The following is a 19,866-nucleotide window of genomic DNA, read 5'->3' on the forward strand; positions in this document are numbered from 1 at the left end:
TTGGGGGTACTGGGGCTCTGGTCGGGGGTCATATTAGCATTATTAACACTGGTTGGTTGAGTGGTGACAGTCTGACATAAGGGCAATGCTACCTCCCATATTATGATACATAAAAAGCTAAGAAATGTTTATTAATCAGCTTAAAGGGATTGTCCATTTCCCAAGCAGATCTTCTGAAATGGCCTTCTTAGAATGAATTTAGCTCATTGGCTGAGGTGGCTCTCTCAAAATGAGCCTCCCTCTTTTCTTTTCTCATTATCAAATTGGAGAAGCGTGGAGTGATACAGCAGTGTCTCCTGGCAGTCTGTCCATAGTATTCCGTAATCTACCCGTCCCTGCAATACCGCTCTAATGATAGTCCTGGGTGTATGAAATGTTCACTTTTTGACATTAATGGGGTTTTCCCAATAAATGTATTGCGTCACCATGGTATAATACATAACGTGTGATCATTGAGACCCCACTAATCCTAACTGCAGAGATCCATTGTGTAAATGGAGCATTAGTGAGCATGTTCAGCCACTGCCCTATACACTTTCATGGGACTGATGGAGAGAAATCACTGATTCAGCACCGATACATGCTATTTAATGAGAAAAGCTGTTTAAGCTCCTTGGTTTCCCCAGAATAGCTCCACTTTTGTCAATGGGCTGTGACCAGTACTGCATCTGGTCCTTATAAAATTCAAAGTTGTTCACCTGAATGGGTCTGCGCTGCTGTACCAGACACAATCAATGGACAGGAGTGGAGCTGTTTCTACAAGAAAGTAGACACAATGTTTTTTGTTTGTGTTTTTACAGCCTTTCTGCTGGTAAAAGCTCAAGTTTTCTGTGATCCCACAATTACTACCTGAGAGTTTGGAGTTGATCTGTAATTGCCCCCACCTTGCAGCAAAGGGCAAGCAAAAAACTCTGCCGAATTCACAAGTCAGTGTGTACTACAGAAAATTAGTTTTATATTAAAAAAAAGTCAGAAAAATATTTTGTACTTTTAAAAAAAAATAATAAAAGTGCAAAAAAAACCTATACCAGAAGTTCCCTTTAAATAGACAAAAATTAATCAAAGAAAGTATGTTCCGTATCCTTAAAGTGTTGTTCCCATCATTAAAGAGATAAATAATTTGCAAATCGGGAATGGTCTGACCGACAGGGCCCCCCACCAATCCTTAGAAGGGGACCTGGCCATTTATTCTCTAGAACCGCCATAAGAAGCCAAGGGCAGCGCTCGGTTACCACTGGACAGTCCTGTAAAGAATTAATGTGGTGTCTGCTCCTCTCCCCTCTGTACCAGTCTGTCATTGTAAATTTGTTTACTGTTAACGATATCTTTAACTTTGTATGTAACCTTTCTCATGTACAGCACCATGGAATTAATGGCGCTATATAAATAAATAATAATAATAATAATAATTCCGACTGGACATTTCCTACCCCATTCTCTAGGATTAGTAAGGGGTCCCCAGTGGATGGACCCTCACACCAATCTGTAAGCTATCATCAATTCTGGGAATAGGGTATCACTTTTAATGATGAGAATGAACTTTTTAAGACCAAAACTAGCCACGACCTTAAGGGGTTAATCTTCAACTCCCTAAATATTTTAGTGGGTGAAGCGCCTGATATCTTGTGTCTGTGAACATAAACCCTGGCACGCTGGGTCCCGTAATGTGATGGTCGGTGTCCTGTTCTCGCCTTCCTCTGAGATCACTGATGTCAATAAAGTCCCGATTATGTATTCTCAACTGTGTGACCCCTGAAGTTAATTTCTTACGGGGTGCATGTGGTCCGTGATGTATAGAGGAGGCTGCCAGATCCTTGCACCATGTCTGTGGCTATGGATGCAGGATTTGACAGTCTACATTCGTGTTTCTTTCCATTCCCACCCTTATGATAAGCATAATCAAGCCACTTATCGACTTCAAGTAAAAGAATTATAAATTCTATACCAATCTAAATAGCAGCCGTGTGCAATTTATGGCCTTATACAGCTAGATATCTCCATGTCACCAATGCATCTATCCATTTTGGGGACCCCCCCCCAGAACAGCAAGGAAAGGACAGTCGTATATTGTACGGATAGTAAAGGGTTACTCGATTGTGTACCTACCCTGGGTACATGCCATAGCCCTATGGGGTACTTGCAAAGACAGCAAGAATGCAATGGCTTGGAAATCTCTTCTCATCTTTTATTCACAACAGATCAGAAGGTGAACGTTGGACAATTTTCCATTTCACTTGAAAAAATCTCATTTAGAAATTAATGGCAGCAATACATCTCAACGTTGGGACTGGGTAAGCAAGAGGTTGAAAATGTAAGTGGTACTAATATAAAACAACTGGCTGGTCAATTCTCAACAAAGTCATATGACTGAATAGAAAGTGCATATAAGAGGCAGAGTCTCTGTGAAGCAAAGGTGGTCAGAGGTTCACCAATCGGTGAACGTCTGTGTCTAAAAGTTGTGAACGAATTAATAAAAAAAAAAATGTTAATTGCGAAAACTATAAATATCCCACCATCTACAGTACATACTATTAAAATCAGAGTTTCTGGGGAAATTCAAGTGCACAAGGGAGAATGCTGACTGTCCGTATTGGATGCTTGTGATTCTCAGGCAGCACTGTACTAAATACAGAAGAATCCACTGCATGGGTTCAGGAATGCTTCCAGAAATCATTGTCAGTGAACCCAGTTCCCTGTGCATTCCGCAAATGCAAATTAAACCTGTATTATGCAAAGAAGAAGCAATATATCAACACAATCCAGAAAAGCTGCTGTCTTCTCTAGACCTAAAGATCAATTATAATAAACGGAGGTAAAATGGAAAACTGTTCTGTGATCTAATGAATCAAATATGATATTTATGGAAATCATGGACGCCATGTCCTGCAGATTCAAGAGGAGAGGGACCATCCGGCTTGTTATCGAGGAGAGGGACCATCCGGCTTGTTATCGAGGAGAGGGACCATCCGGCTTGTTATCGAGGAGAGGGACCATCCGGCTTGTTATCGAGGAGAGGGACCATCCGGCTTGTTATCGAGGAGAGGGACCATCCGGCTTGTTATCGAGGAGAGGGACCATCCGGCTTTTTATCAGCACACAGTTCTGAATCTCTATTAGTATGGGCTGTATTAGTGCCTATGTCATGGGCAGGTTACATATGAAAGGCGCCATCAATGCTGAGCATTGTATAGAGGTGTTAAAACAACATCTCTTTCCAGACAATGTCTATTTCAGGGAAGCCCCTACGTATTTCAGCAAGAGAACAGTAAGGCTTCTTTTACACTTGCCGTGTTTACTCTGTCGCCTAATTGGGGGACACAGAACCTTGGGTGTTATGCTGCTGTCCACTAGGAGGCGACACTATGCATAATCTGAAAAAGATTAACTTTGGCTCCTCCTCTGCAGTATACACCCCTGGACGGCGTCAGCCTTCTCCAGTTTTTGCTTAGTGTCGCAAGGAGGCACACCTTTTTTCTTCCGGTTTTTTTCCTTTTTTTCACGGAAATACAGATGAAGAAAAGTGGGTCTCCAGCGAGACTCCCGGCATGGCTCCCTCCTCGGTCCCCTATTAGGGGTACCCGGTTGAGGTCGAGGTGGTTTTTCCCCATGTCGCTCCCTCCCCAGTCCCTCGGGTCCTGGTTCGAGGTCGAGACCCCCCTCCTTCCCCAACCCCTTTAAGGGGTCTGGGTTGAGGTTGAGGCGAGGATGAAGACCCCCTGACGGTGACAGACGCACCCTCCCTAATCCCCCGCAGGGGGTATTAGGTTGAGACGCCTCAGGTAGGGTCGGAGATCAGGCAGCATTTCGCAGCTTCCAGGGACCCCAGGCTGGCTGAGGGATCCTGTTGGGGCCGGGGGAGGGTGCGGACTGGATGGCACAGCAGAGACAGGGTTTTTCTGCATCCCTGTCTCTGCAACAGCAGCGGCTCCATAGCGCTTCAGGGGCACCCCATACAAAAACCGCTACCCCCACCGCTATCCAGTCGACCATTCTGGGGGGGTCTGGTACAAGCCCGCCCCCCGGATGACCAAAATGACACGCTGGAGTGTCATAGAAGGGGCGGATTGAAGCAGAAAGGGCGCGTTTTTACACAGCCCAGCGTGCCCTTTTCAGCTCTCCGCCCTCTCCTCAGAGCCCCGGTGGCCATTTTTTCTGGATGAGATGCAGGAGAGGAGCATCACAGCGGTCTCCGGGGGGCACAGAACTTGGATCTGTCGGCGCTGGACCTAGGGGCACACCGGTGGGGTAAGCTCACAGCTGGGTTCTCATTACTCAGCTGTGAATCTATACTTCCTATAAGGCTTTCTGTGGGTTCCCTCTGCGTAGCCACCCCTGTACGATCCCTTATAGCCAGCCTCTGTGCACTATGCCGGGCTCAAGGAAGAGAACCAGGCAGGAATGTTTCTATGCATTCTGTACAGCCTGCAAAGCCACGCTCCCTAGTGGCAGCACGTATCCGCACTGCCGGGACTGCATCCAGAACTCTGGGTCAGAACCCCAGGGAGTCCCTACTGACGCTTCAGTGTCACAGGCCACGCCGGAATGGGCAACTCAGATGTCTCGGTCTATGTCACAGTCCATAGACAACCTAACTGCTACATTACTGCAAGCTCTGCAGAGTCGGGCCCCGGCTATGGACGGTACACAGCAAACGGACAGCTTGTCTCAGGAACATGCTGCTTCCGACTCTCACAGACGTAAGCGGACCCACAGGTCTCGATCACCTAAGTCGCACTATAGCACAAGGTCGTCCCCCTCTAGGGAGAGACAGCGTCATTCCAGGTCTCCTGGGCAGTCCCCTGCCACAGTCAGACAGTGCAATTTACCACAGGGATCCCCCACCACAGAAGACCCCCGCCCCAGGTCGCCCTCCAGGGATCACCTTAGCGAGGCACAGGATTCGGAGGGCATCTGTGAGTCCGACTCAGATAATGAAACGGTCAGGTCCGTGGTACCTTCTCCCCCTAGCAATACAGCGCTAGTTGAGGACATAATTTCTGCCATTCATCGGGTGCTAAAAATTCCAGAGTCGCCCCCGGGAGTCCCAGAACATAGGATTTGCTTCGAAAGTGTTCAAAAACCACCTAAGGTCTTCCCTAATCACGATGAGTTTGAGAAAATACTTACCAAACAGTTTGCGCAGCCTGACAAAAAATTTGCTAATCGCAAATATTTGGAAGCGAAGTACCCCTTCCCACAGAAAGACACCAAACAATGGACAGATCCACCTGAAGTGGACCCTCCGGTTTCTAGGCTAGCAGCGCAGACTTTACTCTCTCTGCCGGATAGCTCAACCCTCAGGGACGCAGCAGACCGGCAAGTAGAACGCATGGCTCGTTCTATTTTCGAAGCGGCTGGCGCCTCTCTGGGCCCTGCATTTGCTTCAGTTTGGGCAGCCAAGGCCATCCTGGCTTGGGCCAAAAAACTACAGGAGGGTCTTCAGGCTTCTAATCCTGAACTCTCGGACCAAGCGGTCCAGATGGCAGTGGTAGCAGACTACATGATTCATGCAGCCCTGGATTCCGCCAGAGGTGTAGCGGGAATAGCATCTAACGCCATCACGATCCGACGCATCCTCTGGCTGCGAGAATGGAAAGCGGATGCGGCCTCAAAGAAGTCCCTCACGCGACTTCCGTATATTACTGGAAGACTTTTCGGCGAAAAGTTGGACACCATGATAGCCAATGCCACTGGGGGTAAGAGTACCTCTCTCCCTCAACTAAAACCGAAACGCACGTTTAAACGAAGAAACCAGACGCGATTCCTATCCTTTCGGAATTCCTCAGGCTGGTCCGTTTCGCGCCCAGTGCAAAACCGCAACCGTTCTCCACGCAGAGACAACCCACGGACGCAGCAGCGACCGGACAGGGCTTGGCAGTCGAAAGCAGGCCAAGCGAAACCCAAGGGAGGAATCATAGAATCATAGAATCGTAGAGTTGGAAGGGACCTCCTGGGCCATCTGGTCCAACCCCCTGCTCAAAGCAGGATTCGCTAAATCATCCCAGTCAGATGTCTGTCCAGCCTCTGTTTGAAGACTTCCATTGAAGGAGAACTCACCACTTCTCGTGGCAGCCTGTTCCACTCATTGATCACTCTAACTGTCAAAAAGTTTTTTCTAATATCTAATCTGTGTCTCTTCCCATTCAGTTTCATCCCATTGCTTCTAGTCTTTCCTTGTGCAAATGAGAATAAAGTTGATCCTTCTACAATGTGACAGCCCTTTAGATATTTGTAGACAGCTATTAAGTCTCCTCTCAGTCTTCTCTTTTGCAAACTAAACATTCCCAAATCCTGCAACCTTTCCTCATAAGACAGGGTTTGCAGACCGGTCACCATTCTGGTCGCTCTTTTCTGAACTTGCTCCAGTTTGTTGATGTCTTTTTTAAAATGTGGTGCCCAAAACTGGACACAATATTCCAGATGAGGTCTGACCAAAGAGGAGTAGAGGGAAATAATGACTTCACGTGATCTAGACTGTATGCTTCTGTTAATACATCCTAGAATTGCATTTGCCTTTTTTGCTGCTGCATCACACTATTGACTCATATTCAGTCTGTGATCTATTAGTATACCCAAGTCTTTTTCACATGTGCTGTCACTTAGCCCTATTCCTCCCATTCTATATATGCTTTTTTCATTTTTATTGCCCAGATGTAGTACTTTGCATTTCTCCCTGTTAAAAACCATTCTGTTAGTTGCTGCCCACTTCTCCAGTTTATTTAAATCTTTTTGAATCCTCTCTCTCTCTTCTCTAGTATTAGCTATCCCTCCTAGCTTTGTGTCATCAGCAAATTTAATCAGTTTAAAACCTCAGGAAAACCTCAGAACTTCACTTCATCATGACTCGAGACCTCCGGAAGACACCCCACCAGTAGGCGGCCGACTTTTACTCTTTCAGCAAGTCTAGCTGCCTATTACAGAAGACAGGTGGGTCAGGGAAATAGTGTCTTCCGGATACAAGATAGAGTTCACTTCCGTTCCACCGAACCGGTTCTTCCTTTCTGTTCTTCCAACACCACCAGAAAAGGCTCGTGTTTTCCACCAAGCGGTTTCCTCTCTCCTTCAATCAGGAGTTGTGGTGCCGGTTCCCGCGAACGAGAGATTCCGAGGATTCTACTCAAATTTGTTCGTAGTCCCCAAGAAAGGAGGCGGCGTCCGACCCATACTGGACCTAAAACAGCTCAACAATTACGTACGGGTCCGTCATTTCCGCATGGAGTCCCTCCGGTCCATCATTGCATCCATGGAGCAGGGAGAATACCTCGCCTCCATAGACATACAGGATGCGTATCTCCACATACCAATTGCTCCTGCCCACCAGAGGTTTCTCAGGTTCGCGGTCAACCAAAACCACTACCAGTTTGTCGCCCTTCCGTTCGGACTCGCCACGGCTCCAAGAACGTTCACCAAAGTCATGGCGGCCACCATGGACGTCCTGCACTCAAGAGGCATCCTAGTCGTCCCGTACCTGGACGACCTCCTCGTCAAGTCTCCCACTTTCAAAGACTGCGAGGTCAGTGTCTCAATCACTCTAGACACTCTGAGTCGCCTGGGATGGCTAGTCAACCTACAGAAATCGTCGACCATCCCAACTCGGACTCTAACATTCCTGGGAATGGTATTCAACACCGCCAGGGGCCTGGTGCTCCTTCCCAAGGACAAGACACTGGCCATCCGTCTGGGAGTTCGCACACTCCTTCGCAGTCCTCCTCGATCTCTCCGGTTTGCCATGAGAATCCTCGGCAGGATGGCAGCAGCAATAGAGGCAGTGCCATTTGCCCAGTTTCACCTCAGGGTCCTTCAACTAGCCATACTCAGATCTTGGGAGAGGAACCCTCTCTCCCTCGACAGGGAGTTCAGGTTGACGTCATCAACCAGGAGGTCCCTGCATTGGTGGCTCAAACCAAACTCGCTTACACGAGGGAAGCCATTCCTCTCAGGACAATGGAAGATCCTGACTACCGATGCAAGCCTGACAGGCTGGGGGGCAGTGCACCTACATCACAGGGCACAGGGCAAGTGGTCACCCAGGGAAGTGACATTACCTATCAATGTTCTGGAAATCAGGGCCATTCTCTTGGCACTGAGAGCATTTCATCACTTGCTTGCAGCCTCGCACATACGGATACAGTCGGACAATGCCACGGCTGTGGCATACGTGAACCACCAAGGCGGGACCCGCAGCGCCCAGGCGATGAGAGAAGTGGCTCATATCCTGCGCTGGGCGGAAGACACAAGGTCGGTACTTTCTGCGGTACACATTCCGGGTGTAGAAAACTGGGAAGCCGACTTCCTCAGCAGGCAAGGAATGGACTCGGGGGAGTGGTCTCTCCATCCCGAGATTTTTTTACCAGATCTGTCAACGCTGGGGAACCCCGGATGTGGACCTAATGGCATCCCATCTCAATACCAAGGTCCCCAATTTCATGGCCAGGACACACGACCCGCGGTCGCTCGGAGCGGATGCCCTGGTCCAGGACTGGTCCCAGTTCCGACTCCTGTACATTTTTCCACCCCTCCCCCCTAATCGCCAGGGTCGTGAGGAAGATCAAGCAAGAGGGAGTTCTGACCATCCTCATCGCGCCAGACTGGCCCAGACGTACTTGGTACGCCGACATCGTGCAACTTACGGCAGACGCCCCCTGGCGTCTACCCGACCGTCACGACCTTCTGTCTCAAGGTCCGTTCTTCCACCAGAATTCAGGGGCTCTCAATTTGACGGCATGGCCCTTGAAACCTGGATTCTAACCCAGGCAGGTTTTTCACCGGCAGTCATTGCAACTATGATCAGGGCAAGGAAGCCTGCCTCCGCCAAGCTCTATTATCGTACCTGGAGAGCTTTCTTTTCTTGGTGCGAATCTCATGGACAAGTCCCACTCCCTTATTCCCTCCCGAAGGTACTAGGTTTTCTTCAATCGGGCCTAGATGCCAAGCTATCCTTAAGTTCGCTTAAGAGTCAGGTGTCGGCGCTTTCAGTCCTTTTTCAAAAGCGCATTGCTATTAAACCGCAAGTAAGGACTTTCATCCAGGGAGTTTCCCGATTGGTTCCTCCCTACAAACGTCCGCTGGATACGTGGGACCTCAATCTGGTCCTGACAGCATTGCAAGCTCCACCCTTCGAACCTCTTAGAGGAGTTCCACTCTCCATTCTGTCTCAGAAAGTGGTTTTTCTAGTGGCGATCACCTCGTTACGCAGAGTGTCGGAATTGTCAGCACTTTCCTGCAGACGGCCTTTCCTAGCCTTTCACCAGGACAAGGTGGTTCTCCGCACGGTACCATCCTTCCTTCCGAAGGTTGTGTCCAACTTTCACCTTAATGAAGAGATTTCACTGCCTTCCCTTTGCCCGGTTCCGGTTCATAGAGTGGAGAAGGCTCTGCATACGCTTGACCTTGTCAGAGCATTGCGGATTTACGTGTCCAGGACTGCACCTTTCCGGAAATCTGATTCCCTCTTCATTCTTCCGGAAGGTAGTCGCAAGGGGTTGCCGCCTTCCAATGCTACCCTTGCCAGGTGGATCAGGTCCACCATACATGAGGCCTACCGACTTAACAGTTCCCCTCTTCCGGCCGGTATCACGGCACTCTACACGGGCAGTAGGGGCCTCCTGGGCCATTCGGCATCAGGCTTCGGCACAACAAGTGTGCAAGGCGGCCACTTGGACTAGCCTACACACGTTTACGAAACACTACAGTGTTCATACCCAGTCCTCAGCGGATGCGAGCCTGGGTAGACTGGTTCTGCAGGCGGCAGTACCCCAAGTCTAGGGGACTGTCAGCACAATATTCGTCCACTGCTTCCCACCCAGGGACTGCTTTGGGACGTCCCAAGGTTTTGTGTCCCCCAATTAGGCGACAGAGTAAAGGAGATTTTTGTGTACTCACCGTAAAATCTCTTTCTCTTAGCCTTTAATTGGGGGACACAGCTCCCACCCTGTTGCCCTTACGGGCCGTTGTTTCCTGTTGAGTTCTCATATTGTTCTTTGAGCTCGTACATAGTAGCCTTCTTACAGGCATGGTTATGTTATTTGGTTACGTTCCTCCTTCTGCTTTGGCACAAAACTGGAGAAGGCTGACGCCGTCCAGGGGTGTATACTGCAGAGGAGGAGCCAAAGTTAATCTTTTTCAGATTATGCATAGTGTCGCCTCCTAGTGGACAGCAGCATAACACCCAAGGTTCTGTGTCCCCCAATTAAAGGCTAAGAGAAAGAGATTTTACGGTGAGTACACAAAAATCTCCTTTTTGCAGGCCGTTTTTGCGGCCCCAATAGATTTTTAAGGGGCCGCAAAAACGGCCCGCAAAAATTGGAGCGCCGTACGGCCGTGAGGGCCGTATATACAGCCGTGAAAAAATATCGAGCTTGCTCGATATTTTTCACTACTTACGGACACGGCCCCCAGTGAAATCAGTGGTGCCGTAAAAACAACAGAAGCTTGTTTTTGCGGTACACCTTGAAGACGTATTTGCAGAACTCCTTTTTTTTTTCACCCAACTTTTCAAAACCTAATCCCAAACAGAAAAACGGCGATCCAAAAAGTTTTTTGCGGCAGACCGTGAAAATTACAGCAATACGACTGCAAAAACGGGCTGCAAAAAACACGGGATGTGTAAAAGAAGCTTTAACCACATACTGCATCTACCATGGCTCTACAGAAGAAATGTTCAGGTGTTGAACCGTCCGCCTGCAGTCATGACCTTTCACTAACAGAAAAACCATGGTGCATTATGAATCGAAAAATTTGGTGTGGACCTTGAAGTGTGGAGCAGCGAGAATCCAACATCAGAACAGGACAATGTTCTTCTCCCACAACCTCTGCAATTGTCTCCTCACTACTCAAGTGTTTTCAGACTGTTCTGAAAAAGAGTAGAGTCTCCACAAGGGTGGACACAGCCCGGGCACAACTTTTTTGAGACTTGTAGCTGCCATTGCCTTCTCCAAAGTTAATTTTTTCAACTGAACTGGAAAAATGTCCATCGCTCACCTTCTGATCTATTCAGTGTTCTGCTGTGAATAAGAAATGGTGATAATAGATTCTCAACTTTTTCCGAACTGGGGTTGTAATTTATTTGCGTAAAAATGTTTAATTTAGATTTTTCTAAAACCTCCCTAGTTATATGGAGCATAAAGAATAAAACTAATATTTCAGGGAGAAGATGAAAGTTTCAAAAACCCGTCAGGACTCTGAAGACGGCCCAGAAGCTAAAAAGCCGAAGATCGATGCTGCAGAAAGCACAATGATCAAAAAGGTAAGAAGTGCCAGAGCGGGCCCAACTCGCATTGTCCGGGCGGCCCCTCGTTTCTTTTTATGAAGCCCCTTTGGCGTACCTTCCTGTTCTTCTGCCCATACATGTGGCTTTATTAATAATGATCATTCTCCTGTTCAGAGAACCAGTTTTAATATATTCTGTTAGATAAATCTATGTTACTGGAGTAAGGGGTCTTCTAATCCGGGTCCTTTTTGACAGAATAGTGGTTTAGAAAAGCATTTCTCTTTTTGGAGGATCTGTCTTGTCCTGCATTATATAGACAACCTACTGATGCGCACCATGTAATACTTCATCTCACCTGTAGGGGTGCTGCAGGGAAATTGAACGCTAAAACTGATTTGATAATTGTCAAATATGTAATATAAGAGGATTTTGCAGGGTTTTTTTTCTTGGTTATGTGCACACAAGTGTTTGTTGTGTATCTCCCCCACCCCCAGTTCCCTATAATAAAATGACAATTTCTCTGAAATCACTCTGACAATTCCACATTAATAAGCCCTGTTTTTGAGACTTTTTTATATAGCTTCGATTTTTATTGATCTCAATGAGGGAAAAAATGCAGTAAAAAAGCTGAAAAAATTATAGGCATTTTATTTTTCTAAAACCCACAAAAGAACCCCACACCATTTTAGGTTCAGTAAATACAAAGGAAAAAAATGCAATGTGTTAAGGTTTTTATTATTACTTTTAAGATTGTATTACTATTTAATATTTTTATTACTCGTTTAGCCGTTTTTGTAACAAGATGCTTTTTTTCTGCTTTAAAAATGGACTTGCACAAATCAGCCCTTCTCATTAAAGGAGTGTTCCGGTTTCAGAAAATCTTACAAAATAACAAACTTCTCGTTATTCACTGTCCCTGGATGAAGCGCTGAGTCTCTGGTGTGGCTCCTGGTGTGCACTGACCTTACATCGACATTATGGACATAGTAGGTCGGTGAGCTTAGCGCCTCTAAAAGAGGCGTTCCATCTACACGGCCAAAGCCGCTGAGCTCACAGATTGGCTGTGTGAGTGTGATGTTATGGCAGACTGTACCGGAAGCAGCGGCAGATACTCCACGATGAGTAAAATGTAGTTTAAGTTTTAACAAATGAAGAATTTCTTAACAGGTGAACCCCCATTTCCTTTTTTTAGAATTCCATATCTTAATTTTTGTGCAGGTGAGCCACAAGTGCAAGGATCTTGGCCTTCACTTACAGCTCTCTGGCCTCTTTCTCTGTCCACTGCCGGCCTCTTCTCAATGACTGACAGGTCACTCTTCTAAATGACCTGCGTCCCTTTCCCGAGATCTTGTGCGAGCTTGGTCATTCCTTGGGCAGCGCAAGCGCAGTAAGGTGCCGATTACCTCTGTTCGTTACGGCGCCTGTGATCTCAGGGGCGGGGTGGGTGTGAGCGAGTAACCATTTCCCCCTTCCCCATCTCCCCAAAAATGGCTACCAACAATAACGTTAAGGGGTTAAGGTGATAGTATTTGTCTGTAATGAGCGGAACGGTATTGTGGTCAGTGAATGAGGACTTGAGAAACCCCAAGGCAAAATTCCTTGGCGGTCTGACCTGCTCACAGATGGCTGACGAAGGCCGTAAGGGGTTGGGTCTGCGGTCACCTGAAGAGGCCGTCGGCTCCTTCTGTAGACTCCTTGAAAGTTTTATATGGCGGTACGATTATGTAATCTCCGCAGCTAAGGACAGAGCCGCCCCCCTCATTAATTTCTTCCTCTCCGACATCAATTAGGACGCCTTAGGTGCTGCCGAATGCTTATGTGTTGCAAATAGGAGCTCATTTTTACTTGACAGATTTCGCAAAGTGACATATTTAAATTAGAGAAACGCTTGGGGGATGTGTGTTTTATTCCCCACTGGTGAGCGAACGCGCGCCGCCTGGAAGAATACAATGGTAGCGGAACATTTTGCAATTTAGCTGCTTGTCTCAGCGGGGCCTTAACTCCCTCGATGCTCGCGCGCTTGAAAAGACTGACAGTCTCATGGAGCACAGCACATTCACCTGTGTTATTGCTGGGAATCCATCTTGGGGATTTTCAGTGGTGACATCATTATTAAATTTAGCGGCTCAGGACCGTGCGGTAGCGTAATGGTTATTCCACACTAGTAATATATTACAGAGGGTGAGTAACTGCGCTCAGGTTGGCTATAGGAAGCATAACCCTCAAACTTTTTATTGTGTAGTCAGCAAATCTGTTTGTATATTTGTCTCTTTCATTTGTTTTTCTGCTTTTTTTTAACCCCTTAACGAGAGGCGATGCGCCTTCTAACGGTGACAGTTAAGGGTACTTATTCCTCAGCGCTGCTTTTTAACGGTGCTGAAAAATAAGTGTATAGTGCCCCCCAGGGTCTGAATTTCTCTGGGTTCTCGTCTCCTGGGGGTAGCTGAGACCCCAGAGAACATGATTCAAACACACAGTAATCTCCAGCAATCTCAGGAAGGAAGGTAGTTATAAAAAATATTCTTTTATTTCTTTTCTTTAAAATAACATGTTACAGGTTGTGGATACCCCAGTGGATGATAAAAAATCCAATGCGTTTCAACTCAAAGGAGTCTTAATCATAGATTACCATGAATCTTAATCATGGATTACCATCCGTGCTTAACCCCTTACTGCCATGTGACGTACTATCCCGTCCATGTGCCCTGGGACTTAATTCCCAGGGACGGGATAGTATGTCACAGCGATCAGCGGCACCCACGTGGTGAGCGCCGCTGTTCGCGGCCGGGTGTCAGCTGATTATTACAGCTGACACCCAGCCCCCGACACGATAACCCCTTGCACACCGTGATCAAACACGATTGCGGTGTACTGGGGGTTAAAGGGAAGCATCGGCATGCTTCCCTGAGCCCCCCACAGCAGCGCAATGTGCAGCGCTGCTGCGGGGGGCTCCATCCTTGCAGGTCCCCGAATCCAAGATGGCGACGGGGGCCTGCAGGGAGCTGGCTTCCTCAGTGCCTGCAAAGTGCAGGCAAGGAGGAAGCCTGTGTAGTGCCTGTGACAGATTGCTGATCTGTCACAGTGATCTGTGATGTGACAGATCAGCGATCTGTCACAGGACAGTGATGGTCCCACCTGGGACAATGTAATAAAGTTAAAAACAAAAAAAAAAAAGTGTAAAAGTAATTTAAAAAAAATCGCTAAATAAATAATAAAAAAAAATATTCCCTAATAAATTCATTTTTTGGAAATATAAAAAAAAAACAATAAAAGTACACACATTTGGTATCGCCACGTCCGTAACGACCAGCCCTATAAAACTGTCCCATTAGTTAACCCCTTTAGCGAACCCCTTAAACAATTAAACGAAGCAAAAATTATTTATCATACCGCCAAACAAAAAGCGCAATAACGCGCGATCAAAAAGACGCTTATAAATATCCATGGTACCGCTGAAAACGTCATCTTGTCCCGCAAAAAACGAGCCGCCACACAGCATCATCAGCAAAAAAATAAAAAAGTTATAGCTCGCAGAATAAAGCGATGCAAAAATAATTATTTTTTATATAAAATTGTTTTCATTGCATAAAAGCGCCAAAACACAAAAAAAGACATAAATGAGGTATCTCTGTAAGCGTACTGACCCGAAGAATAAAACCGCTTTATCAATTTTACCGCAGGCGGAACGGTGTAAACGCACCCCCCAAAAGAAATTCATGAAACCCTGGTTTTTGTTCATTCTGCGTCCCAAAAATCGGAATAAAAAGCGATCAAAAAATGTCACGTGCCCTAAAATGATACCAATAAAAACGTCAACTCGCCTCGCAAAAAATAAGACCTCACATGACTCGGTGGGTCAAAATATGGAAAAATTATAGCTCTCAATATGTGATGATGCAAAAACTATTTTTACAATAAAAAGCGTCTTTTAGCGTATGACAGCTGCCAAACATAAAAACCCACCACAAATAGTAAATCAAACCCCCCGTTATCACCCCCTTAGTTAGGGAAAAATAATAAAATTAAAAGAAAATGTATTTATTTCCATTTTCCCGTTAGGGCTAGGGTTAGGGCTGAGATTAGGGTTAGGGGTGTGTTGGGGTTAGGGTTGGAGTTAGAATTGGGGGGTTTCCACTGTTTGGGCACATCAGGTGCTCTCCAAATGCAACATGGCGTCTGATCTCAATTCCAGCCAATTCTGCATTGAAAAAGTCAAATGGTGCTCCTTCCCTTCCAAGCTCTGCCATGCGCCAAAACAGTGTTTTACCCCCACATATGGGGTATCAGCCTACTCAGGACAAATTGCAAAACAACTTTTGGGGTCCAATTTCTCCTGTTACCCTTAGGAAAATAAAAAATTGGTGGCAAAAATATCACTTTTGTGGAAAAAAAATTATTTTTTTATTTTCGAGCCCGGGCGTTATAAACTTCTGTGAAGCACTTAGGGGTTCAAAGTGCTCACCACACATCTAGATAAGTTCCGTGGGGGGTCTAGTTTCCAAAATGGGGTCACTTGTGGGGAGTTTCAATAGTTTAGGTACATCAGGGGCTCTCCAAACGCACATGACACCCGCAGACCATTCCATCAAAGTCTGCATTCCAAAACGTCACTACTTCCCTTCCGAGCCCTGATGTGTGCCCATACAGTAGTTTTCTCCCACATATGGGGTATCAGCGTACTCAGGACAAATTGGACAACAACTTTTGGTGTCCAATTTCTCCAGGTACCCTTGGGAAAATAAAAAAATTGGGGACTAAATGATCATGTTTGTGGGAAAAAATACGATTTTTATATATTCATGTCCGGGCATTATAAACTTCTGTGAAGCCCTTGGGGGTTCAAAGTGCTAGATAAGTTCCTTGGGGGGTCTAGTTTCCAAAATGGTGTCATTTGTGGGGGGTTTCCACTGTTTTGGTACATCAGGGGCTCTCCAAACGTGACATGGCGTCCGATCTGAATTCCAGCCAATTTTTCATTGAAAAAGTCTTAACGGCGCTCCTTCCCTTCTGAGCTCTGCCATGCGCCGAAACAGTGCACCCCCCACATATCAGGTATCAGCGTACTCAGGACAAACTGCTCAATAACTTTTCTCTAACTTTTCTAACAATTTCTCCTGTTACCCTTGGTAAAATAAAAAAAAAATTGGACCTGAAGTATTTTTTTTGTGAAACAAAGTTAAATGTTCATTTTTTTTTTTTTTTTTAAATATTCAAAAAATTCCTGTGAAGCACCTGAAGGGTTAATAAACTTCTTGAATGTGGTTTTGAGCACCTTAAGGGGTGCAGTTTTTAGAATGGCGTCACATTTGGGTATTTTCTATCATATAGACCCCTCAAAGTAGCTTCAAATTTGATGTGGTTCGTAAAAATAAAATGGTGTTGCAAAAATGAGAAATCGCTGGTCAACTTTTAACCCTTATAACTTCCTAACAAAAAAAAATTTTGGTTCCAAAATTGTTCTGATGAAAAGTAAACATGTGGGATATGTTACTTAAGTTTTTGTGTGTCGTATCTCTGTGATTTAAGGGCATAAAAATTCAAAGATGGAAAATTGGGAAATTTTTAAAATTTTTTGCCAAATTTCCTTTTTTTTTTCACAACTAAACGCAAGTTATATCAATGAAATTTTAACATGAAGTACAATATGTCACAAGAAAACAGTGTCAGAATCACCGGGATCCATGGAAGCGTTCCACAGTTATTACCTCATAAAGGGACAGTGGTCAGAATTGTAAAAATTGGCCCGGTCATGAACGTGCAAACCACCCTTGGGGGTTAAGGGGTTAAGACTCCTTTGAGTTGAAACGCGTTGGATTTTTTATCATCCATTGGGGTATCCACAACCTGTAACAGTTCTTTTAACAAAATGAAATAAAGGAATATTTTGTATAACTACCTTCCTGCTGAGATCGCTGGAGATTACTGTGTGTTTGGACTTGTATCCGCCAGGACAGGGCGGCTGTGTGCGACGGTATGGTTCCTGCTATCCGGAGGACGCTAAGGGGTGAGTTGAAACATTTTTTTCATAGAGAACATGATTCGGTTTGATTTTTACCGACCCCAGTATTGTGATCACAGTTATTAACAGTATAATGGCAATTGCAGAAAAAATAAAAGGCAGATTTCCCATTTAATTTCTCTCTCCTCTCATGTGATCGCACATCAGAGAGAAAAATGGCGTCCCCCGATCCCTCCCCGGTACCTCCGGAGTCCCTGCAACCCCCCATGAAGTCCCCCTGGCCACTGACGTCTTCTTCCGGGAGAAAATGGCCGGCGCATGCGCAGTGCGCCTGCCGAGATCTGCCAGCCAGCATCCGGAAGCAATTGGAAATTTTTCCTATTGGTTCATTTTGATCACTGTGATAGACCCTATCACAGTGCTCAATATAAAAAAAAATAGTAAATAAAACCCCCCTTTTCACCCACTTAGTTAGGTTAAACTAAAAAGTATTTATTTCTATTTTTCCATTAGGGTTATTTTTCCATTAGGGTTATTGTTGTGCTAAAGTTAGGGTTGGGGTTATGGGAATGATTGGGATTAGGGTTATGATTAGGGTTAGGGGTGTGTTGGGGTTAGGGTTATGGTTAGGGTTGGGATTAGGGGTGGGTTGAGATTAGGGGTGGGGTGGGATTAGGGTTAGGTGTAGGGTGGGATTAGGGTTTGGGTTCGAATTGGGGGGTTTCCACTGTTTAGGGGTCTTCAATCGCAACATGCCTCCCGCCATTGATTCCAGCCAATTTTCTTTCAAAACGTCAAACGATGCCCCCTCCCTTCTGAGTCCTGCAGTGCACCCAAACAGCGGCTTTCCCCCCACACGTGGGCTATCTGCGTTCTCAGGGGAAATTGCACAACAAATGTTGTGGTCTGTTTTCTTTGGATACCCTTGTGAAAATAAAAAAAGGTTGGTTCCGAAGTAAAATGTTCATTTTTTCCTTCACATTGCTTTAGTTCTCGTGAAGCACCTGAAGGGTTAATAAACTTCTTGAGTGTGGTTTTGCGCACCTTGAGGGGTGCAGTTTTTAGAATGGTGTCACTTTTTGGTATTTTCTGTTATATTGACTCCCCAAACTCACTTCAAATGTGATGTGGTCCCTTAAAATGGTTTTGTAAATTTTGTTGGAAAAATGAGAAATCGCTGGTCAACTTTTTAACCCTCATAACGTCCTGACAAAAAAAAAATTGTTTCCAAAATTATGCTGATTTAAAGTAGACATGTGGGAAATGTTATGTATTAACTATTTTGTGTGACCCCAGTCTCTGATTTAAGGGTACAAAAAGTAAAAGTTTGGAAATTGCTAAATTTTCAAAATTTTTGCCAAATCTCCGTTTTTTTTTCATAAATGAATGCAAGTCATAGCGAAGAAATTTTACCCCTAACAATGAAGTACAATATGTGACGAGAAAACATTCTCAGAATCAGGAGGATCAGTTGAAGCGTTCCAGAGTTATAACCTCATAAAGTGACTGTTCAGAATTGTAAAAATTGCCCCGGTCATTAAGTACCAAATTGGCTCTGTAACTAAGGGCTTAAAATCTGTGCTCTATAGAAAATAAATCTGCCTATACACTGTCATCTAGCTGCTGTTGATGGAGCTTATATTGGATTTTTTTCTTATTTTATAGCTCAGGTAATTAATTAGCATATGATGAAAAGATTTACTTACTAATACCAATCAGATATTTACATGCAAGTAATGATGGCCACTGAGGATATTATCTGGCCATTAGATCGCTCCATAATAAACGGCTAAACATGGCCATACATACCAGATGAACCACACCAAGCCCACTAATTTCGGCATATTGTATTTTAACATGCTCAATCATTAGCTCTCAAGGAGATAAGGCCCCATTGTATATTGGCAGCAAAAACTATCCCCAGGTTGATGATAGAATTCACTTCACCAGCAATGCAGTATTAGCCAGTATGAGACACCTTTTTTTTTTTTTTTTTTTTTTTTTTAAATCTTGACCAGACTTTTAAAGGTGTTTGTCCAGGACTAATATATATATATATATATATATATATATATATATATATATATATATATATATATATATATATATATATACACACACATACACATATATATATATATATATATTATTATTATTATTATTATTATTATTATTATTATTATTATTATTATTATTATTATTATTATTATTATTATTATTATTATTATTATTTTTTTTTTTTTTAACTATGAGCCAAAAAAATTGAGAGAGGTAGCTGCTAACTCCCTGCCTATCCTACCTGGTGCCGATTCAGGACAGTTGCTGACCACTCCTGCCAGCAATTCAGCAGCTTTTCTACTACCAGGCTGCCAGCGACGGGACGTGCTTGCTGACATCATGCTTATTGACAGCTGGCTCCTCGCAGTTAGGCTACTTTTACAGTTACCGCTTTTTTTTGCGGTCTGTTAGGCCTGTTTCATATTTCCATTTTTTGATGTCAGTCAAAATCCGTCACTTTTTGAAAAAAAACGATCCGCCTGTTTTGGCGGATCTGTTTTTTTCCTCCATAGATTTATATTAACTGTGGATTTTGACTGACGGTCAGAGACGGACTCTGAAACGTCTTTTCAGAGCGACGGTCCACTATTTTGTATTGCGCATGCCCGGAAGATTAGCATTTTGTATTGCGCATGCCCGA

The 19,866-nt window shown here is 45.0% G+C and overlaps 1 protein-coding gene across 1 annotated transcript in view; it reads left to right on the forward strand.

Moving 5' to 3' along the window:
• The window catches only part of SAE1 (SUMO1 activating enzyme subunit 1), a 55,501-nt gene that overhangs the window by 18,302 nt on the left and 17,333 nt on the right, over positions 1-19,866 (forward strand). The window contains exon 5 of the mRNA XM_073549338.1: positions 11,146-11,245. Within this exon, the coding sequence (XP_073405439.1) occupies positions 11,146-11,245 (100 nt within the window). The remainder of the gene's footprint in view (positions 1-11,145; positions 11,246-19,866) is intronic.

This window comes from Dendrobates tinctorius, unplaced genomic scaffold (assembly GCF_039654945.1).
Source record: "Dendrobates tinctorius isolate UK_male_01 unplaced genomic scaffold, ASM3965494v1 ptg000158l, whole genome shotgun sequence".
Lineage (NCBI taxonomy): Eukaryota > Metazoa > Chordata > Amphibia > Anura > Dendrobatidae > Dendrobates > Dendrobates tinctorius.